Source organism: Melopsittacus undulatus, chromosome 9 (assembly GCF_012275295.1).
Source record: "Melopsittacus undulatus isolate bMelUnd1 chromosome 9, bMelUnd1.mat.Z, whole genome shotgun sequence".
NCBI lineage: Eukaryota > Metazoa > Chordata > Aves > Psittaciformes > Psittaculidae > Melopsittacus > Melopsittacus undulatus.
Genome location: NC_047535.1, coordinates 17,216,944 through 17,240,721, shown reverse-complemented (window position 1 = coordinate 17,240,721; position 23,778 = coordinate 17,216,944). Strand labels below are relative to the sequence as shown.

General features: G+C 39.6%; 1 protein-coding gene across 1 annotated transcript in view; it reads left to right on the top strand.

Moving 5' to 3' along the window:
• Positions 1 to 3,242: 3,242 nt before the first annotated feature.
• Positions 3,243 to 23,778, top strand: part of ENTREP2 (endosomal transmembrane epsin interactor 2) — a 115,856-nt gene continuing 95,320 nt past the window's right edge. The window contains exon 1 of the mRNA XM_005145674.3: positions 3,243 to 3,485. Within this exon, the coding sequence (XP_005145731.2) occupies positions 3,243 to 3,485 (243 nt within the window). The remainder of the gene's footprint in view (positions 3,486 to 23,778) is intronic.

Sequence of the window (23,778 nt, the reverse complement as noted above, 5' to 3'; positions counted from 1 at the left end):
ATCCCTGCAAGTGTTCAAAAAACATGTAGATGAGGCCCTGAGTAACGTGGTTTAGTGGTGGACTTGGCAGTTTTGGGATGACAGTTGGACTTGATGATCTTAAAGAACTTTTCCAACCAAGTTGGTTCTATGATTCTGTGCTTAAATGTTAGTGAGAATTTGTTGCTCTTCTGTTCTGCTAGTGATACAGACTTCTTATTTAGGTGTTTGTACCCATAAACCAATTTCATTACTTCTGTAAAAATGGTGTAGGTTGTGTAAGTTGTAGTGCCTAACAAGCTATTTTCAGTACAGGGACAAAGATGTATGAAATTCACTCAAGTTGAAAGTGGGGTAGAATAATCCACCATTAGTTTCTAGTATGAAGCATGAAGCAGCTTTCTGAACTGGCTGGGAGCTAGTCAAGACTGACAGTAATGAGGCAATTACCATAGAAGTTGGATCATTATCATGTTGCCTTCTGAGTTTAGATGTTTTTTAATAGGCTAATGTTAAGGTCCTATATATAGTGCTCTTTTGGCTGTCTTTAGGAAATGATCAAATTATTTGTTAAAAAATAGTATATTATAGTGTTCAAATATAAACATGGCCACTACAAAGCCTTCTTTAGTACAGTTCTTGCAGAAATTTCAGTGCTGCATCCCACTTTAAAGTACACTCAATGATTCAGCATTGAGAAATACCAATGACAGTATTTTTAAAAATCTATTCAGCAAAATAATTTCATTTAAAGTTAGGGACAGTAACACTCCCCAAACTGGTCTCTGTTCATTCTCAACCAAATCCAGCAACCCAGAGACTACAGAGGGAGCTAAGTGTATCCAGAACTAATTCAGATCTTAAGCAGCATCAATTTACACCTGGAGTAAAAGAGATGTGATCTCAATTCTTGCGGATTCCTACTGGAAGCCAAAATATTTTTATTTTTTTTCCTATTAGCCTTATTTTGTTGTATTGGAAGCAATGTAGTACGCATTGATTACCTGGCAGCTTACCCATGTCAGGTTGACAGCCACCTAATGAGTGTGTGGATTTGCAGTGCCAGATCCTCCTCTGGACTGCCTGCAAATATGGGTTTTGTTTTATGTGCCAGTTAGAAAGTCCTTGGAAATGAAAGTAAATTGCTTTATACTTAATACATATAATAATATCAGCAAAGGGAGTTAGTGGGGTGTAAATTCACACCCCAGTATAATGTGTCCTAACTTCTCCAAGCCCTAGGATCATTTTACTCCTGAATGAGATCACCTAGCTAGAAACTTTATGAAGAATAAACACATTTAAACCTCTAATTGTCCTGCTGTTGAATAACCTTAAGCATTTCTGGCTGGTTGGGGAATGATCTGCTTAATCATAAGGACTGTAGAGTTTCAATTTGGTTCTGGGTTTTGTTTCCTTTTGGATCCTCCACTCTGTTTGGCAGAATATTGTAACACAGACTTTTCCTTGACTCTGAAAGGTATCTTTTGAAGTAGTGTTTCCAAAGTTCGATAGCAAACAGGAATATTTGATTTAAAAAAAAAAAAACCTCCACAAAATATGGAAGTTATTTTGTGTGAACTGGTATGAACAGAAATTCAGTGTGATCTATTACCATACATCCCCACCTGCCTTCCTTTACCTGTTCCACCTGGGCTTTCAGATGGGATGTGCCAGCAATTAATTCAGGAGTATCAGCTGAGGCCAGGGGTGTGTGTGGTAGTGGTTTTTGACTGACTCCCATTCTGTTTATGCTGAGTCTGAGGAACTAAGACATTGTAAACTGACTCTCTTTTTGACTACCTGTACTATTTAGTAGTATTCTGAATTAAGACTAAAAACTTAAAGCAAACCACCTGTCTCCTCAGTGTAGAGTTTTGTCACCTGCTTTTTGAATCTGTTCAAAATATTACTTGCACATGTGCTGGAGCAGTACTTTAGCTATATTGGGGTGACAGCACTGTTGTCTGCTATTCTAACCTCTTTTGCAGAACAGCCAGCTATTTAAGTTAAAAATGGCAAGCTGCTTTTTTTTTTTTTTTGTTTGAGGGCTTTTTGACACTTTCCTGTCAAGGCACAGTTCCTCGCTACCACCTTCCTAGAAAACAAACTATTTTAGGCAAAAAAGGATTTCCTGAAAGAAAAATGATAGGACCTCATGAATGAAGATTTAAGCTTGGTTTACAGGTGGTGCTGGGATTTATCTTTTTGTGAGAATACTGCACTGTTACAGGTATGTAGACTACATGTACCAATTCCTGTATAAAAAAATACACTGCTATAGCCAAGCATGGCACTACAACCACATTAACCCCCTGAATAGTTTCACTGCATAAACTATACTGCTGTATAGTGAGACAATGCTCTTGGTTTAGGATTCTCCGTATTATATGTACGCCTAGGTTTCTGCAGGCAATAGGTTACCACTGTGATTTCCCTTCTGCAGAAAACTGGCTTTGAAATGTGCTTCAGGTGTTGAGGATTACCTCATTGTGTTGGACATTGTTATCATGAGCAGCAACGCAGAGGCTTGTTCAGGTAGCTTTGACACTTCTGCTAAGGCTTGGTTGTGGTTCGTTCTGGGGGAAGGAGGAACAATAAAGTCAAAATGACGCTAAGAACTGTGCCATTTGCACAGCACTAAAGAACACACCTGGTGTCCCTGCCGCACGAAGCCCTGGTGCGCGCGGTTTTCTCCTCGGTGCGTGCAGACGGGGCCTGCCGCTTTCACCCGCCCAGCACGCCTCGCCCCGGGAGCTCCCGTGCCGGGCCCCTCTCCTCGCACACGACGCTCCCTTCCAGGGCCGGTGGCCGCTGCTCCTCCTGCTGCCGGTTCCGCCCGCCATTGGCCGTGAACAACCCTTCCCCTTCCCGCCTCTCTGACACCCCTGCTCGGCACAGACTGGAGCCGCAGCGCAGCGGAGTGCGGGGCTCCAGCTCTCCCCGTGCGTGCGCCCAGCTGCCGGGCCGGGGCCGCCCCCGCCGGCGGCTGAAGGCGAGCCGCGCCCGCGCGCTGCGTGCTGTAGCCCTGCAGCCTTACCCCCCCTCCCGCACCCGCAGCGGTTTGAGGCGACGGTGGCGGCTGCCCTTCTGCCGCCCTGCGGTGCCCTCCGGCCGGGGCCGCGCACGTCGCCCCGGGCGACAGGGCAGACCGTCCTCCATGCGCCGCGGCTGCCCGCCGCCCTGCAGCGCCCTCCCCGCCGGGCGCGGGGGGCAGGAGGAGGCGGTGCCGCCCGGCCGCGCCGTGAGGGGCCCGGCGGAGGATGCCGGTGGGCGGCGGAGGGGCGGTGCGGCCCCCCGGCGGGGCGCGTTCTCTCAGCCCCACCGCGCTGTCCCGCAGCTTGTCTCGCTTGCGCGAGCACCGCTCCCGCTCGCGGGCCATGCTGGCCTTGGGGGTCACGCAGATGGTGCTCGGCTGCCTCATCGTGGCTGTCAGCTTCGCCGCCCTAGCGCTCACCACCTCGGCCCGCGTCCGCCACTCCTGCCCCTTCTGGGCCGGCTTCTCGGTGAGTCGGGGGGAGCGAGTGAAGGGGGGGGGAGGGCATCCGCTACGCGGAGCTGCCAGCAGCGCTTCAGGGCTGCGAGTCCGCACCTGCAGGTGGGACACGGGCAACAGCGCTTTCGGGCCTCGTTCCTCGTCACCTGGGCGATCTAGAGGCGCGGGGCTGGAGCTCCTCGGCGTGTGGGCGCGGGGCCCCCGGCTGCAAGGACGTCAGGTGAGAGATGCGCGTTCATACGTGCCTTGTGCGCTACGGTTCCTCCGGCCCGGCCGGTCTGTGTGACCGCACTGCGTTGCCTCTGGAAGCATTAGCCAGAGCGATTTGGTGTTTTATCAACAGCGTCGGATCAAAGTTGGGAAAACAAATAACCTTTGGCGCTGGCTGAGTGGTTGTTATCAGTTTCAGTGGTTGCTGCTGCTGTCCCTGGCATTTTGTATATCGGTTCAGGTTTAGATGCTACCTGAGACTTCGCCCTAAGGTACGGCAGTTTCCCAAGGTCTTAGTGTGAGATCGTGCTTGGATGGGAATTCTGAGGTGTGTCATGCAGAAGGGGGTAATAAAGTAAGGCGAGCACGGCAGGAACAGGCTTTAAGGTACACAACATGGAAGACTTCTCTGCTGAGGAGGGAATACAAGTGCACCAGGAGGGCTGGAAAGGCCTGTGGCTTTGGGGTACCTAAAAGGCCTGCCATGAGAGAGGCTGGGATGAGACCCCTGGGAGAGGCGTTTGGTCCCCTAGGACTGGGTATCTGAGGGAAGAGTGTGTTTGTTCTGAACGAAAATGCCCAAAGCTGAGTGCTCCTCACTCCTTTGTGTTTCTCTTGTTGACTTTCCATTGTTTCCTGTTAACATAATTAAAAAAAAAGTTACTCTTTACTCAGGTGGCCTCACTTGCTGATTATTAGTGTTTGCATGTGTGTATGTGTACATAAATGGATACATTAGTGCAAGGGTGGCTCATCAGCGTTTTTCTGATAAGCAGTGCACTGGGATTTCACAGTGACAAATAATTAGACATTTCTGAAGGCAGTAGTAGCAAACTGCATTACTGGTGAAGATTTGCTCCATTTGACTTAATGTATTATTGGTTTCAGTTATGTCTTTTCAGGTCCTTTAGTGGAACAGAGAATTTTAAGTTTTGAAAGTGCTTGTTAGAAACTAGAACTATTAGATAAATTGTTTTGGTTATTCAGTCCTGGTCATGTGGCAACAATGGTATAATTTGAAAAAATAACTGTTCAATATGCTTAATTTTTTTTTTAGTTATTTGCAATGCAAGAGTAATTTGGGCTAATTATTTAGGTGTTTTTCTTGATTTCAGAAAGATTTTTTTTTGTAATCTAAGAGACTTCAGTTTCTACTATCAGCCTTGGTATTGTAATAGCTATTCTTCTGAGTTTGAGCTTCTGCAAGCTAATATGTAACTATTCATTGTGATGAGGTGCGTATTTTAAATTAAGAATCTGGCTGGTTACATATTAATGTGCTACTAAACACAGATTCAGCACACTTGGTTTCTTATCTTGACAGACCAAGCAGGAATGTACACAACTGAGTGTGTATTCCAGTGAGCACAATTTTTTCAATAATTCTTTTTTTTCCCCAGCTCCTGTAGTCTTTGTGAAACGTGAGTTTTTGGACCATGTTACCAGCATGCTCTAAGATACGGTTTTCTCATTGTGGATGCCTTCTGTGCAATATACCCCATAAAAGAGTATGTTTTCCAATTAGATTTCATGAATGTTACTTGCTCATTATAAAGAAGAAAGTCATGATTCCAGCTTGTGGTGTGACTTGGTAGAAGGCATAAGGGAGAGTACTGCAAGACTGTTGAATAGAAGGCCTTATATCCCATGTTAGCAGCATGAAGCAGGTATGTTGCTTCCTAATTAAGAGTTTACTTTTTGAAAAAATTCTACCCTGTACATTGGGGCATAAGAATAATCATGCTTTCCTCCTAATCTCCTTAGGTTTAAGTCTCAAGAAATAAGGTAAAAATAGAGCAGTGTTCAAGTATGGTGAGCCCTAAAGAACTTTTTGAGGCCAAGTTAGTTGCTTACATGTCCTTTTCTAAAAGCCTTTTGAGGTATTTGGAGAGTTAAAGAAAAACACCTAGGTATATCCATTGCTCACAGCTGAAGAATATTTCTGTGGAAGAGTGAACATTTTTTACTTGCTTCTGAAAGGTACAATTAAATAAATAACTAACTAAATAAAATAAGGCAAGTTAAGTGACATGAGAGAAAAATAATGGAAGTATCAGTGTCAAAATCAGGCATAAATATTGACTTCAGACTACTTTAACTGGGTTGATTTATGGTCAGGTAGCAATTCTGAACCTTTTTGTGTGTGTGTGCGTGAGTGATACACTGTAATTATACTCATTAGAAATGCACTTCCTAAAAAAGGGTGATCTTGCCATTGGCATTTTTTAGCATTTTTTTTTTACACCAACCGCCCTGTTGACGTACATGAAGGCTGCAAAAATTTGGTGTCATTTAAATGTTTCTGAAAATAATTTCCCAACACTTATAACATTCAAGCTGATTAAAAAAAAAAAACCAAGAAACAACCCAGGCTGCATATTGCACTCCTCACATAAAATTCTCTAATCAAATGCAAGGAAAGGCTCTGATTTCTCATTTTCTTTTTTTGGAATCAAATCAATTGACTGTACTAGTGAGAGCTTATTTAGAGAACAAAGCAGCATAATTTCCATAAAACTTTAAGGAATTCAAAGCTTATTTAAGTATCATCCTATAAATGAAAGCATTTTGTTTTATCTTATTTTTTATAGCATCATATTAGGAAGAGAAAAAAACACTTTCACGTATTCGTGGAGCATTCTCAGAACACACCAGCCTGATTCATGGGGGATAAAATGAAACTAAAAGATGTGCTTTAAGAGCATGGAAAATTAAATCTGACTGCTAGTAGGTATTAAGGGACCAGACTAGAGCCCATCTCAAGTACATCGAACATGTATATAGTGTGAATGCCCTCTTAAGAACCAATTCTTTTGCCAACAGATTTGCTCCTGTTCCATTTACTCTTTGCTAATTCAGAAACTGTAAGGCCAATCTGAAAACTCCTGTATTGTGCAGAGAATGTAAACTCCTTAGAGATTAGGGGGAGAACAGCCCAATGTACGTGTGACTGAGTTGCTTTAGAAATATATATATATATATATAAGCTTTATAGCACTGTCTATTTTAGGAAGTGAGAAGAAAATCTCTTGCTATGATACGCTCTTTGCTCATCACCCTCTAAAAGCTTTTTTGGTTTGTATTTTAGGACTGTTGGGAAGCTCCATTGCAGACAAACATTTTGCCAGTAGTTCTTTTCACTAGGCAGATTTTTACCCCATACTGGTTACATTGAAGTAAGTCATTTGAGGCAGGTCAGCAGAGTAAAATAGCCAATTCTGAGTACCAAATGTTAGTGCTCTATGTGTGTTACTTTTGAGTATCTCAACTATTTTGAGTACTTTCAAGATAAGTTGCAGTAAATGAGAAATACTCTAAATTACTGCTGCATCACTTAAGGTGAGACTTTTTTTTTTTTAGATAGATTGTGATTAAAAAGGGAATAATTTACAATATTCTAATAAGCATAGACTTGCTTTTTACTGCTATGGTATCCAGATAAAAATGAGAAAATTTAAGCACTATGAAAAGGTTGTAGTTTAAAACCAAGTCCGCACAGCTTGTGCACTCACTCCCCCCCTTGCTCCCCCAACTCCCAGAGAGTTAGGAGGGAGAATCCAAAGAATGTAGCCCCCACGGGTTGAGATAAGAACAGTTTAATAACTAAGGCATAACACAAATCACTACTGCTACTACTACTACAAATAATAATGATAAAGCAAATAACAAGTGAAGAGAATACAACACCTCACCAGTCACCGAACCATAACTCACCCCACCCTGCCCAACTGAGCACCGACTGATACATCCTCCATCCCCCAGAGTCCCTAGCCCTTCCACGTAACTCTCGGTTACATCCTGGGTATGACGTGCTATAGTATGGAATACCTCTTTGGCTAGCCTGGGTCAGGTGTTCTGTCTCCGCTTCCTGGCAGAGCCTGAGGCTCAGAAAGTCCTTGGACAAACCAAACATTTGAGCAGTAACTTAAAACAACATATGTGCTTTCAGCACCAGTTCCCAGCCCAAAAGTCAAAACACAGCACTGTACCAGCTACCAAGAAGGAGAAAAAATGGCTGCTACTGCTGAACCCAGGACATTATCTACCCCTTATTCCATACCATTCACGTCATGCTCAGATCCCACATTTTCAATATACCATCACTCTTAAGTCCACCCCTCGATCATGAATCCATCTCTATGTTGCATCTCTGCTCTGATGGCCTGAAGTATCATGGGCCCACCAGGCTCAAAATAATTCACCGTCCCCTTCAGCACTTCTACAGCTTGTTGCTGGGGACTCCACACAGCTTCCTTCCATCTCCAATGCTTCCAAAGCCCTGAAGGAGCCCAGTGGACTAGATACTCGCCCATACTGTCCCACATGCCCTGCCACTCATGACTGTCCAGCCTTAGGGACAGTTTCCTGGTGCTCCTATATCCTTGTCTAACCCTAGAAAAGACCCAAACCTGACTCTGCTTAACTTTTGGGATCAGACAAAATGGTTGTGGGTAGAACACACTCTGTGTGTGCCACCATGCTGATCACCATCACAATCAGCAGGCAGGTCCCAAGGGCACCCAAAAGCCATTTAAAACCTTCAGAACTCTCAAATGATGCTGCTGCACTTGTCACTGGGACTGATGTAGCTGATGTGCTTGCCAGCTCTCCCACTACCAGCTTCTCTTCTCCCGAGTCCGGATCTTCCTCCTCTGCCTTGCTGGGAAGTGCTGTGTGGTCTCCTGCATCCTGCTGGGGCTCGGTGGGTGACTTCCGGGGGATGCTCTCGGCCGTCGCGGGGCTAGGTTTGGCCACGGGGCTCGGCTCCTCCGATGCCTGATCCTGCTGCTCAGCTGCCGCCTCTCTCTGCTCCTCCACCGCCTTCTCCCGCTGCTCTGCTACTGCTGCGTGGGCCCCGGGGCCGCTCTCCCAGGCTGCTTTGGCAGCCGCTGCCGGCTCCTGGGGCCACTCCTCCATGGCTTCCCGCAGCCTCACGCAAACGGAGGCGAGGACAAGGGCAAGGACGGTGAAGAGCAGCGGGACAGCCTGGTACAAGTCCACGGCCACATCTATCCCACCCAGCTGCCAGAACCCCTCCATATTACAAGTCATTGCTGTAAAGTGCAGTGAAACAAAAACCTTAGCCCAAGCCCCATACTTGATAAACACTAACACAGCAAATACATGGCCAAAGTAACTGACAAGATTCTGAAACTGTGAGATCAAGAGAAACAACTTTGAGAGCCAATAAATCAGCATTGTGATGACTGACTATAAATCCTGTCAGATCTGTTGTTATCTCAACCCTGCGTGCCCTATGTTGAGTGCCAAAAAAAAAACTGTCGTGGTTTAAAAACAATTCCACATAGCTTGTGCACTCACTCCCCCCCTTGCTCCCCCAACTCCCAGAGAGTTAGGAGGGAGAATCCAAAGAATGTAGCCCCCACAGGTTGAGATAGGAACAGTTTAATAGCTAAGGTATAACACAAATCACTACTGCTACTACTACTACAAATAATGATAAAGCAAATAACAAGTGAAGAGAATACAACACCTCACCAGTCACCGACCCATAACTCACCCCACCCTGCCTGACTGAGCACTGACTGATACCTCCTCCAACCCCCAGAGCTCCAGCCCTTCCAGGTAACTCTCGGTTACATCCTGGGTATCACGTGCTATGGTATGGAATACCTCTTTGGCTAGCCTGGGTCAGGTGTCCTGTCTCCGCTTCCTGGCAGAACCTGAGGCTCAGAAAGTCCTTGGACAAACCAAACATTTGAGCAGTAACTCAAAACAACATATGTGCTTTTAGCACCCTTTCCCAGCCCAAAAGTCAAAACACAGCACTGTACCAGCTACCAAGAAGGAGAAAAAATGATTGCTACTGCTGAACCCAGGACAGAAAGTAAGTATTTTTTGCTTGGAGGAGATAAACTGAATGTAACTTTTGTATTTCTGGTGTTTGCAACAGCTTGATTTAAACATGGATTGTTGAAATAGATTTGTAAGTTGAAATCTTTGTGTCTAATTTATGAAGTAGGAGCTGCTAACTTTGCAAGCTTACTTTTCATTTTGAATATGAACTTTCTTCCTTGCTAGATGCCACCATCATAATTTATGTTCTGCAGAACAAGCAAATAATGTCCTCATTGGTGATTATATGGTTTTGTTACCCCTGTCACATATAACGAGTCCATCTCAATGGAATTATTTTTATGTGATGGGTATAATATACTTGTGAGATTGTTTTTACTGCTTCTTGTAACAGGAAAGATCATGGCTTAAACTGAAGATTTTAGATAAGCCTTCGATGCCAGGAGAGATAAAAAGAGATGTTTTTAAACTGAACACATTTAATCCAGAAGCACTGAGAGATAATAAACATGTAGCTTTAATGTCACTTGCATTCACTTTTCAGAGAGGAAACTTGTTTTCATCTAGGTGGAACTTGTGAATGCAGCTATTAAAATTTGTGGAAGATTTTTGGCATGCTACAGAAAGTAAGACTGCTCTTTTCAGTTAAAAAAGAAAAAGCACAACAAAACCACAAAAACAAATCGAAAGTTTCAGAGTAAGGAGCCAATGAACAATTTAAGTTATTAATCATAAACACAAACAATTATCTCACTACTGTGTATTCTGGTGATTGTAGTTCTAGTAGAAAAGTTAAAACCAAACAGTATTCTTTTGTTATAGCAGTGACAGCATTTGTTGACCAATGGTGCCAAAAAGGGCGATTTTCAATTTCTGACTCTGTAAAGAATCATCAAGAACTTTCTAAGACACCCTCCTTAAAATCGCGCTGTGAACATGTGGCTAGCTTACTGACTGGAATGTTACTTTGAAAATAATATTGTTAGAAGGTGGGTTTGTGTTGTATATTGAAAGTAGCTGTGGTTCAAACAAATTTTATCTTTCCAGTGACTAAATCCAAAACCTTTTGAAGTGTGGTGAAAAATCAGACTAAAAAAAAATAAAAATGCTGCAGCATTTCTTGTACAGCTAGAAGTGTAGTGTTCATAGGTCATGAGGAGTAAAGGAGGCAAAGGCTTGAGTCCTGTGTTTGTTTTGGTGTAAAAGGAGCTCAATCTCTTTTACACGTCCCAGGTGATCCGCACTATCAAGCTACTGTCTTGACTCTTTACATTTTACCCCTTAATGGAAATTTTCTTGGGTGGGAAGAGACCACTTACGCGTTCTTGCGTAAAGTTTCAGTTTTGATGTTCACGACCTTAAAATAAAAAATGTATTTGGAAAACTCCTAATAAAAGCATGGGATCTCCAGATGAAGAGTAGTTCTCTTGATGGCTTAAACACTCATGTTTGTAGCTGAAAAGTACATGTTTTGGTTTTGAAAGTTTATCTATTGCAAATGGTAATAATCAAGAAGCATATGGATTGACCTGTCTCCTGAACAAAATAGATGCTTTTGCACTCCTTTCTGCCTTTACAGTTGCTTTCTGAAATATTAAGTTGTATAAGATTGGAATATTTGTTTTGCAGTGGTTTTAAACAGAATAAAATGTCATGTAAAATACATTTTCATTACAACTGAAGAGCAAAAGGGGCCATCAAAAAAGAGATTTTCTCAGAGTCTGGGTTATAAGAGATACTTGAAAAAAGTTTTCTAAAGGAATGGAGGTTTATTTAAACACCTGAGTGTTTACACACCTGAGTGGTATAAATAATTTTCATGCTTAAGGTAACATATTAAAGGTAACATATTAAGGTAACAAGGTAACATATTAAAGCCAGAACAAAGCAAGGCACAAAAAAGAGGGGAGGGAGGGGGGAAGGAAGAAATAAAAAAACACTATGTAAAATAACAAGTTCATGCCCTCGAGTCCATATTATCCCCTGTAGGAATCTCTTACAGCTGAATCACATGGTGTCTCTGATGCATTTACCACAAAACTGGTTGGATGGTACAGAGAGAGAATAGTGAGGATAAGACTGGAAGACAGGAGAGATGGGGTGGCAGGTGTGCTTTTTTCCTGGGTAATATTGTACAGAATGGGCAAAATGGTAACAATTCTTCCATGTTGTGTTTTATACATGAAAGTAGGAATTGTATCAGCAGTGGCTGGCCTTTCAGAAGGACATCAGTAATGTTGCTATGATAGGCAGGAGTCAGATTTAACACATAGGCTTATATCCTTCGTATACTCAGTTCTTCATGCTTGTTCTGGTAGAAGGGGAGACTGTAGCCTTTTTGAAGTGTTCTTGAAAGATGTATCTCTTGCCCTATTTATGTTTGTGTAACAAGCATTATTCTGGGCCTACATAATTTAGAAAGTCTTTTAAGAATTACTTCCTTTCCTCCCCTTAAAAATTTCCCTTCCTCCCTCATGAAATCAGATCATAGATTTGAAATAAAGCCTCACCATCAGACTGTACTTTTGCATGAGCCTGTGAAATATCATTACAGTAAAACATTAGTGTCTGCTTCTGAAGTTCATGTTTATTCAGTAAATGTCTTCTTACCTAGCAAAGTAGTATAAGTAGTCAATGCAGCTTTTCCTTTGAGCTTTTAAAAAACTTGCAGTGTGATTTGACAGACTAATGTCTGTTGGTACATAACATTTGCCCTTTGAGTGGAAGTGAACCATTATTGTAAAAGCAGTAATGATAGTACAGACGATAAAAGATTCTTACATATAATAAGTATAACCAACATCAGAATGGCATTTTGCTGTCCACCAGAGACCATGTAGTCATCTTCTTTAATACAGACCATGTGCTTATCTTCCTTAACCTAACTTACTGTGAATCAAATGTCAGCCTGAATATCAAACCAGCTATTAGGAAGTTACCCCAGTAACAATACTTGTCAGTTCTGGATGAGGATTGTCTGAAACGTTTAGTCGTATCCTTCATTGGTTTGGGAATATGAAGTGATTAGAAGAAAGGTAGAAGGAAGCAAAACCATTTTCTGTTTCTGACTTTGAACTTTTCTCTGAAGCCATACACTTTTTTTTTTTGTAGAACTGTAATTCATCACTATACAAACTGTAGATGTCCTTCTGCTTGTCAGTTCCTTCTTATGTCCTGACAGTTTAAAACTTGTGTTACAGGACAGGCTATTTGGGGTTAACTTGAGGTTTTGTCTGGATCAGCTGTTTCAGTTCCAAAACTATACAAGTAATTTTCTTGTATTGTCTGGTTAATATTTTGAAAAAACAGAGAAGAATGGGCAGAGAAGGAGTCAGTTTGAGAGTCACAGTTACTTTTCAATCTTGAATGTTTCTGGAACAATTTTAAAATTTTTTGGTATTCTGAAAATTCCTCCCTTCATCCATGACAATAGAATGCTGTAGTAAAATGTACTAATGAGCTGTAGCCAAAATTCTTGGAAACAAGTAACATTTAGCAAGTCACCTGTTGCTGCAGAAGTGAGTCTTGTAGTTTTATCTGTTAGACAGTAGATGTTCAACCATGCATCTGTTTCCCCCATTATTATTTAAGAGGAAACAGAGATAGGTTCTGTGTTTGAGTTGTATTAAGGCCTACCTTATAGGCAGGATGAAACAAAGCAGATGGATGTGAAGTTCTGACTAAAAGCATAGAACATTGGAAATGCTAAAGGCAAATAGGGTGTAAAAAGCTTATACTTAAAAATAATATGATGCTTTGTGAAGTGTTCTGTTTTGTGAAAGCAGAAAATTCAACAATCTCTAATTACGTTTGTTATTTGCCCACGAGGAGCCTGCAGGTTAACAATAATGCATAGTGATTTTATTAATCAGTAGTCTCTTATGGAAGTGAGAGGCTTGATGGTATAAACACATACAATGATACTTCGGGTAAAGTAAAAGTTCCTTTTTGAGGAAATCAGTCTGAAGAAGATATGTGATTTTATAATTTTACAAACACAGATTTGCAAAAAAGGATTCTATTCTTTACCAATTAAATTACCAAGGAATGGGCTGAAAGGGTAGTCTTATATATTAGAAAAGGTGGGGACTCTAACATGAAAAAATACACCTCATGCAGCTATTTTAGATTGTAAAGTTATAGTTGGATGAAGTGTGGTTTGCCAGATTTCTCAGAAGCAGGCACTAACTTTTTGTCAGCTTTAGCATAAGGTAATAAAATGTATTTTTAGTATAAAATTAGTGGGTTTGTGTGTTAAAGAATGCTTTTATCCTTATCTTGGAGAAATGTTTGTTCCCCCAGCTGCCATTTGAAATGCCTGGGGAGTGGGAAGATGAGGATAAGCAAATAGTGTGTTCTCAGACAGGATTCACACCTCTTCAATCCCAAAAGTACTTTCTTCAGAAATGTGCTATCTGTTCCTGCTGTATTTCAACATCTGACAAGTGATATATTATTTTAGTAAGCTATAAATATGCTGTACCATTGGATAACAAGGTTGTATAAACATCCTGAGAGAACTGTGATAATCATAGTAGTGATCAGTTCTTGCCCTTCTTTGCCTGTGGAATTATTTTTTTTCTAGCCTAACCTGTCCATATCTTTAAAAAAACCCTGTAGCATATTGCAGAGATAGCGAGCATAGCTGTTTTCCTAACCCTGAGATATGTAGCAAGGCTTTAGGGAATGTATTAATAGATAATGGAATATTATTATTGAAATTTAGGATTATAATAATAGCATTAGTAGATGTATAGCTTCAGGGTTTATAATACCATGCAATTGCAAACATACAGAATTAATCTTCTTAAATTAAAAAAAGAATTTATGCACAATTCTTCACTGTGGGTTTGGTTTTTTTGTTTGCTTGTGATTGGGTTGATTTTGGCTTGGGTTTTGTTTTTTTGGGGTTTTTTTCTGTTATGCTGGATTGGTTTTTTGTCTGTGTGTGGGGGGGGTTTGTTTGTTTTTTTTTTCACTGGTTTTTGTGGTTTTTTTTGTTGGTTGATTTTTATAGCGGGGATTTCTAGAACATGCTATTGAAACACACCAGAACAAGGTAAGCTGATAGCTAATCTTTCAAGAGTGGACTGCTTATGGTAATTTTAATTATTTTGGAGTTTTTTTCCTTACAAATTGAAGGTTAGTTGTTCAGAAAAAACACTCAGTGATAGCCAGAAAATGCTTATTCTTGACAAGATACGAGTATCAGAGTTTTGACAACAACTTTTCTGTCTATGGAAGTAATGATATCCAATTCCTGTGTTGAGAAACTATAGATGCTTTTGTCACATTGCCCAAGCTCTTAGCTCACAGTAACCTCCTGTATGCTTTAAGGCAGCCACCGAGTGTCCCTTCTATCAATAAATTAAATACTTCCAGCCTTTCCATCACATCCTGTAGACCTGTGATATTTTCCATCACTCTTTTTCATCAGTTAGCTACTTAATTGAAAATGCTGTTCAAAGTCTGCAGAGTTCTGTGTGATAATTCTTGACTGCTTGGAAGTAAAAAATTATTAAATACATTTCATATATAGTTTTTTCAAGTGGTGGTGCATTCTCCATAGGTAGAAAAAACAAACCAAGAAAGCATTTAACTTGTAATTGATCTTAGTCATATCCTAATTTAATTATATGAGGAAGGCAACAAACATTACACTCTTAAAGTTTATACTTACAGTGTATGATGAAAAGGATGAGAGGATTATTTAGAGGTCAAAATTGTCTTCTGCCGATAGAATTACTTCATTCTGCACCAACAGAGATAAAAGGTTGACTTTCAAATGACACAGACTTGCTAAGGGCATAAAAATAATGTCATAAATAAAACTGAAATCAAGGCAGAGAAAGAGCACGAGTGAGATTGATTGTGGTTAGCAAGATACTTGACAATCTTCAAGTTTTAAGTACACTTACTTTATTACATAGTATGATGGTGGTACCCGGGCTACCAGCATTACTGTTTATAAAAAGGAAATGCAGGTTTGGATTTGGAAGCTGCAAATCACAAGTGTGATCAGTGGTGAAAGAATTAGGAAAAGGCTGCTAGTATAATCTCATAGAAACTGCCAGAAATCCGAAAGATTTTTTTTTTAACAATGTCGTGCTAAACAACATTATTTTCATAGGCTGTAGTCTAACTTGCTGATGGCAGGGGGGTTGGAACCAGATATCTTTAAGGTCCCTTCCAGCCCAAACCATTCTATGATTCTATGATTTGATAGCCCCTGTTGGGTCAAAGAAGCAGAACATCTTATTTTTTTATCAAGACATTTATATGGCAAAATCAAAAATTCCCACAAAAGTGGGGGAAAAAAAAGAGGCAGATAATATTAAAAATCCTGTTTACATGATAGTTACATTATGGCAAAGCCAAACCAAAGTAAATTAGCAGGGCAAATAAAGATAATGTGGACTTTAACACCAAAAGCTGTTTTTCTCTGTATATTGTTTGATCATGGACAAAAGCTTCATGGACATGGCACTACATAGAGTCAGATGGTAAGATTTGAGATTTACTGGAACAAAAATGCATTTTGAGTGTTTTTGGGTTTTTTTTTGTTTTGTTTGTTTCTTTTTCCTTCAGACTATTGGCCTGCATGAATTAAATACCTAATGGTATATAACTGTCTGGGCAGCAGCAGTAGCTTAGCAACACCAGCTAGTGCTGATGCCAAAAACCAGTGTTGGCTTTCATAATTTTAAAATGCCAGCTGGTCCTTTAATAGTCTTTCTATATTTAGAGATTAATTGATAATTGTGTTTTAAATTATAGACCTGGGTTGGATTTCACTATCAAATTATTTGATAAAGAATCTTGGAAGCTCAGAAGTCCTTGACTGTAGGCATTAATATAAAATTCAGAAAGGACATGGTAATAACTATAAATTCCAAAATGAATACTGGTGATACTTCGAGATGAAGAGTACAGAGAAAGCTTCCTTGCTTCTTATTTGCTATGAGTATGCAAGCAAAGCTGCTTAAACATACTAAAGGAGTGTTAAAACTGCATTCTCTGGGAATGATGTTTCCTTGATAAATAGTAATGCCTGATAAATACATGTTCTTGAAATATATAATTTGGGAAATAAATGCATTACAAATATAGACAAACCTATTTCTCTGTGTAGAATACATCAAAAATGTATTTTTGTGGCAAAGCATGAAATTACAGAATTGTCTATCTGGAATGTGTCTCAACAGCTCATCAACTCTGTTTTCACTGTGAACATCTGTAAACAACAATATCTCTAGTTGAGTGTTTGTTCTGATATTCCTAAATTTGTGTAATAAAGGAAACTTTCACCTGTTAGTTATCTCTTTCAGTACTTAACTATTTCTGTACTAGTATTAATCTTGTATATTAACTGCAGATATCATAACATGTAGTGTAAATATTTATGCAAGCTAAGCCTCTTTTGGATTTTTTTTTCTTCTATTCAGTGGAATATACATATATTCAGTTTCTATTCAGAAATTTTGTTGTTGTTGTTGTTTACTTATTGAGGGTTTTTAAACCCACAAGAAAACTTCCACTGGTAAACAAAACCAGGTCTTTCTACCTTCACTTACAAGTAATTTTCTAAATCTGGTAACTTTAGTTCTGACCTTGGTTCTCTACAGTAGCTGGGCATATTTGATGAGATATACTCAAGCTGGGCAGAGTATTCTTGCTGAGAATCTTTACCAGTGCTTAAGACAGCGCAATGCACACTGTTCACTTTGCACATACAATACTCCTGCTAATTGGTTTCCATGTGCAGTCTATCTTTTTGTTTCACTGTCAGTTTTTATTTGTGTTTTGATTCCTGGTTAAACTCAGGTCCTTCTCTGCAGTTTTCCCATTATTCTGCCAGTTAGGGCCCCTTACATACTGAAGCATTAATTTATTTTTCTTGAGTGTGTTACTTTTCAACAGTGTTAGAACTTCCTCATTTGCAAACATCTTTTTATTTCCTGTTTGAAATACTTGCTTTTAATTTCTCAAGGTTCTTGGGCTGTTCTACAAGTGTGTCTTCCAGCTTCAGGTCATGCTGAATGGTTATTTCAGTGTCCCCACAAGTTTGGATGTGTGCTTCTGAAATCAATTATACAATTGTTTCCACACTGTGCTTTGAATCATCTTGTAGAACTCTCTGAACATGCAAACTGGATTCCGTTTGGGTAACACTGAACTAGAAAGTGTGCTCCAGCAGCATGTCTAATGCTGTCTAGCTGCCCCACCAACCAACCAAAAGCTCACAATACCAATTAACCCCTCCAACAGCAACAAACCCCACACCCCACCACAAAAAAAACCCAGGACACCCCCAAATCTCACCAAACAAACAGTGCTTCCCTGAAATGTGGATGGTGTGAATGTTAGCTTCTCAACAGCAGCTGTACACTCCACAGCTCTCTTCCTGTTGGTCTAGGCTACTTCCTAGTGTTGACACTGTTACGAAAGTGGTGTTTTGGTAAGCTGTTCATACTCCCTGCACTAATCTTGCATAACATTTTTCTTGATTGGAATAAACTCTCAGGCTAGTGATTCAGATGTCATTTTGCCACTTTCTGTGGGCTGTGCTTAGCTGAAGAACTCAAATTCATCTTGGTATTTTTTTCTGTATGCTGATTTACATTCCTACTCTGGAATTATTAATAGTGTTAATTATCTGGTCATAACTGTAATTTTTCAAAAAAGCCAGAAAGGATATTTTTATATAAAAGGTCAGAGACTTTTTCATGAAAGATGCATTCCTATTAGCTAATTTTCACTGTGTTGCTACAACAAGCTTTATATGTCCCTTTTTAGTTTTAGCCACTTTCGTCTAGTTTCTAGTTTAGACCCTACATGATTCTGTAGCTAGCCTTTAATAATTTGACTGTCTCTAGTTCATTAGAGCTGCTTTTGGTATTAGGTGTAATAGCTGTCATTGAATTGACTTCTGTAACAAGCATGTGGGATGTTTCATGCTTGTAAATGTGCCAGTTATGGATACTTGCATGTATTTTCTGGTTCTGTCTTCTCTTGTATAGTTCCTCTGAGGAATTATTTTACAGATACTTTGAGAAAAATACTCCTGTGTTTATATAACACTACTAAACAGCATTATAAGTTGGAACTTGTCACTAACTCAATAACGCTACAACAAAAATTATTTTGAATATTTAATAATTTTTCAGTCAAAACACTTGATTTTCATGTTCAAGTTATTTGTTGTGCAATAGAGAACAAATTACAGCCATTTGCTGAAGGGTAAGCAGTATTACATATTCATATATGTATATAGTTTGTAATTTTCAAGAGACAGTAAAATGAAGGATGGGATTTTCAGAGTAGTTTAGAAGTATTAATTATATGATTTCCTTTCTATGTTGAATCTTACTTTCTTCACCTGCTTTGAAAATCCCAGATCAGGAGTATATTTTAAATAATAACATGTCTTGATAACTCAGTGATTTCTCCCCACCTCTTCCCCACTGTAAAATATGAAGATGGATTTTATGGCTTAAAAATGACAGGCCATAACAGAATACGGAAAGACAGTTTACTTGCCTCCCTGAAGGATGACTAAATGCATGGTAAAAAGAAATACGTTTTTAGTTTCCAAATACTGACAGTGAATTTTAGGAAAGCACTAAGTGTGATGTCTTGTGCAGACTGACACATTAAAATGCTCAGTATGAAGGCTTAGCTAGAGCTCAGGCTTTCTTTACTATTAAAAGTACTTCTGGGAGACTGAACAAAAGTAAGGAAGGGTGAGCATTCAGGGGGTAAACAAAAATCATTGAGGTGTTGTATATTTTGATTAGGAGAAATCTCCAGTTTAAGGTTTAAGTTTAAGCAGGTTTTATTTATTGCGGTGCCAGGAGACATGGTGGGGGATAGCTCCTGCTAGCGTGTCCCTCTCAAAGTGCTACTAAGCATACATATTGATTACATATATACATGTTCATGAGGTTACTTATGTATTACATCATTTTTCTAGAAAGTTTCTCCTGCATGTGCACAAAAATGTGGTAATGGTCTTTGGGGGTTGTTTGCTTCTTCCAACAGTCTGCATCACTTGGCCATTCCTTGTACTTTCGTCCTGGCAGTCTGAAGCAGGCACAGTAGATAAATGCTTACGCCAGCTTAATTAGTTTGGTAACACTGCTAACATAAGTGAATGATTTATTCATATCCATCTACTTATATACAGTACATCCTGAAGATCTATATCTTCATATCTATATGTCCTGTTTTGCTTACAGTAAATATTGCACAGTCATAAGGTTCTAACTGGTTTTCTTAAGCATTAGCTGAAAAGCCTTCTTTGTTATCATTGTTACAAAGTCCACCTGGGGTCCAAGCCTCTTAGTTACAAGCAAAATGTTTATTCAATGTGTAATGACCTATCTTTCCTTTTAGAGAAGAGATTCAGAGTAGCCCTGTGGAGAAGGACTTGGGGATGTTGGTCAATGAGAAAATGAACATGAGCTGGTTTCAGTGTGAGCTCAAAGCCCAGAAAGCCAACTGTATCCTGGGCTACATCAAAAGGAGCATGACCATCAGGTCGAAGGAGGTGATCCTGCCCCTCTACTCTGCTCTTGTGAGACCTCACTTGGAGTATTGTGTGCAGTTCTGGTGTCCTCAACATAAAAAGGACATGGAACTGTTGGAACAAGTCCAGAGGAGGACCACGAGGATGATCAGGGGACTGGAGCACCTCCCATATGAAGACAGGCTGAGAGTGTTGGGGCTGTTCAGCCTGAGGAAGAGAAGGCTGCATGGAGACCTCATAGCAGCCTTCCAGTATCTGAAGGGGGCCTATAGGGATGCTGGGGAGAGACTATTCATTAGGGACTGTAGTGATAGGACAAGGGGTAACGGGTTGAAACTTAAACAGCAGAGGTTTAGACTGGATATAAGGAAGAAATTCTTTACTCTTAGGGTGGTGAGGCACTGGAATCGGTTGCCCAGGGAAGGTGTGAATGCTCCATCCCTGGCAGTGTTTAAGGCTAGGCTGGACAAAGCCTTGGGTGACATGGTTTAGTGTGAGGTATCCCTGCCCATGGCAGGGGGTTGGAACTAGATGATCTTAAGGTCCTTTCCTACCCTAACTATTCTATGATTCTATGATTTTGTCAAGAGTTCTTTCTTCATCTTAATTTGGGGAACATAAAATCATGCAAGTGACTTTGTTGGTGTGTGGGGTAAAGCTCCAAGTATCAGGGTGACAGTGATACAGAAAGATCCAAATTCTGAAGTGTTTTTTGTTATTATTTGTACTATTAATGGTTTCCATTTAGGTCTTAGAGATCTATATGAAAACTGATTTTGCTAATTAAATGCACAAAAAACCACAATGCTGTTAACTTGTAAGCCATCTGTAAGAGATAATGTTTGGTAAAATAGAGTTCTTCCTTTAGAGTTGTAGCAGTGTGGTTCTACTATTTTTTTTAATGTGTGCTTTTTAAATGTATGATTTGAGAACACTTCTCTTGCTGACCTTCTGTAGAAAAAGACTGTGTTTCTTTGGCTTATTCAAGTTGTAAACCAATTTTAAGTGAATTGTTCAGACCAGATTCAAGTAATTTAATTCTGTTACTCTAACCAAATTGGTTGATAGATTGGAGTATATAATAATGTGGAAGTTTGCTTTTCCTTTGAGTATTTGTAAACCAAGATGGTTAAATTTTGTCTCCCTGGCTAATAATTGCTAAATAGGAAGTTTACTATCAATTCAGAAATCTTACATATGTCAAAACAGTGCAGCAGGTCATAGGGTTTAGAAACTGCGGAATGGGTGTGATAGGTGCATTTTCAAAATTCTTAATTGTAAAAACTGATTTTTATTTATTTATTTTTAAGTATTCATAACCCTTCTGTGAGGAAGGGAGGCAGTAGCTCCAGTGAAGATGAGAATAGCTTTGATATTGTGAACATGAGATTAAGTGGGGGTGGATTTCTATTGCTGGCTTTTAACTCTTTAATTTCAGAAAGGCATTTTCAAGAAATTAATGACTTTTTATATGAGTTTTCTGTCAGTGGGATAGCAAGAAATTGTGGATTTTGGAACCAATGTGTAACTCATACTGAAACATGTGGGCCTGATTTGGCACCATGTACCTTCAGAATAATCTTTTTGGCAGAGGGTGTCACTTTTAAAAACACATCTCTGTTCGGTGCCTATGCCCTAATGAAACTGGTACAGCACCTTGTGAGTGGGCTTAGTGTTTTTTTAACAGATGGAGTTGAATGTTGTCATGCCAGTGAAGAGCTTGCAACTCCATCCTAGGGGTAGCAGATCACAGAAATGAAAGATTTGGAAGGTTCGGTTCCTTTCTTCAACTTAGTATTTTGTTACTTTCACTCAGGGATCTTTCTCTGTACCATCGTTATTGTTATATTCTGAGTTTTATGAAATGCTGTACAAACTCTCTATATTTCATCTTGTGTCAGTGTAATGACATTTGGACAGAATTTAGCAGCCATTTATGAGCTCTTTGAAATACTTCATAAAGCAATTGAAATCAGGAGTAAAATACCATATTTATTTAAAAAGAGCAGACTGCACTGATGAGAGGTCTCAAATAATTACCTGTTAAGAGGTAAGTTAAAAGACATGATAAGATGTTCTCCTTAGCTATTGTTAACATTGTTGTATTTGGCACCATGTCTTTGGAAGTTTAGATGCAGCAAAATGCTGAGGAAGGCTGGCAGGATTGGGAAAGGAATGTTCGCTGTGTCTAGCTTCAGGGATTTAATTTAGATACACATTTTCTAATCCATGGTCTCTGCAATTAGTGGAACTCAAAAACATCCTGAAGAAAAAAAAAATTAAGGCTTGTTACATTTGAATACACAGTAGTTCAGCATTTTGACATGTAAATTAAAGTTTTGGAATGCCTTTTATTACATGTAATAGTGTGATTAGTAATAACCTAACTAACAAATGGCTGTAAATTTTTATTGTAGCTTGAGATGTAGCGAGAGATTGTGTTTTAAGATCTATGTAGTGATCTATGCATAGGCTGTGCAGAACAGTGATGAGAATGTTTTGCTGTCTGCATCACTTGCTTGACATGAACAAATTGCTCTTCTGTGAATTGTGCGTTCTGTCATGCAGTGTCTCTGCTGCTTCTCCTTAGGTTCACTGACCATTCAGACATTCTGAAATTATCAGAATATGTCTGCATAAGACATAGCTTAGCTTTCATGTCCAGTTTCTAGCTTCAAAGGAGATACATTTTCAGGTACACAACAGAATATTTTAAATTGTTATTTTTTATATCTGAAGTAATTATTTTTTTTAGATTGCTTGAGAACTTTGTATTTGGCTGCACTTATATTAATAGTTACAACATTGCTTTTCATTTTAATAATGGTTTTAAATTGGATCATAGTGGTTTGTAACATTTTTCTGATGGAAGTTTTATGACTTCACTACATTTGCTCTCAGGTTTTTGTATCCCATTTCTCCAGTTTCTGTCTACTGCAGATCTCTCTGAGCACTTATCTGCTTTTCCTTTATTCGTGCTTAAGAATCAACCAACCAAACAAAAAGCTACCCAAACCAAACTCCATTGTTGATTGACAGTGCTCCTGTGTTGGTAGTTCATCTGGTTTTGCTCTACTGGGTCAGAGGAAAGAAGCAAGTTACTGTCTTTTTAAATTCTTATTACAAACAGAAGTAGCAATTTTTCTGCCTCTCCAGAAGGTCTGCTGTGCTCTGGACACAGTTCATCTGCAAAATGATCAGTGATATTCACCAGTACTGTTTCCTATAAAGCTGTCTTGGAATTTCTAGAAAAAGTTGGTTTTGAGGTCCTGCTGTAAAACAAAGACTGAAAAATTACATGTTTCCCTGTGCTTCTCATATATTTAGCTTTGTTTATTAGTGTATGGCTAAAGAAGTTTTCTGTTCTCCAAAGGAATTATTAGGATTGTAGTGGGTGAGGGTACATCTATCGCCACCATTTTTTTGTGGCAGTCTCCATAGGAGGGATGTCAGGATAGAGATTAGGAACGGTTTTAGATAACTACAGCTGGGATGAATTATTAATCTATAAAAGTGTCTTTCCTGAAATGATTTTAAAATAAGTCCAGTAGAATTTATTTATTACAGCATATTTAAAGTGGAATCTGACATATGGTATAAGGTGCTCAAGGCACCTAAAAGATCTCTGCAAGTTCATTAAATTTTGCAGTATTAGAGTGAATTAGCAAAGAGCTGTCTTAATTTGCAGATGGCCAGAAGCATGGGAAGGTGAGATGTCCTACTTAAGTGACAGAGCTTTTTTCAGAAT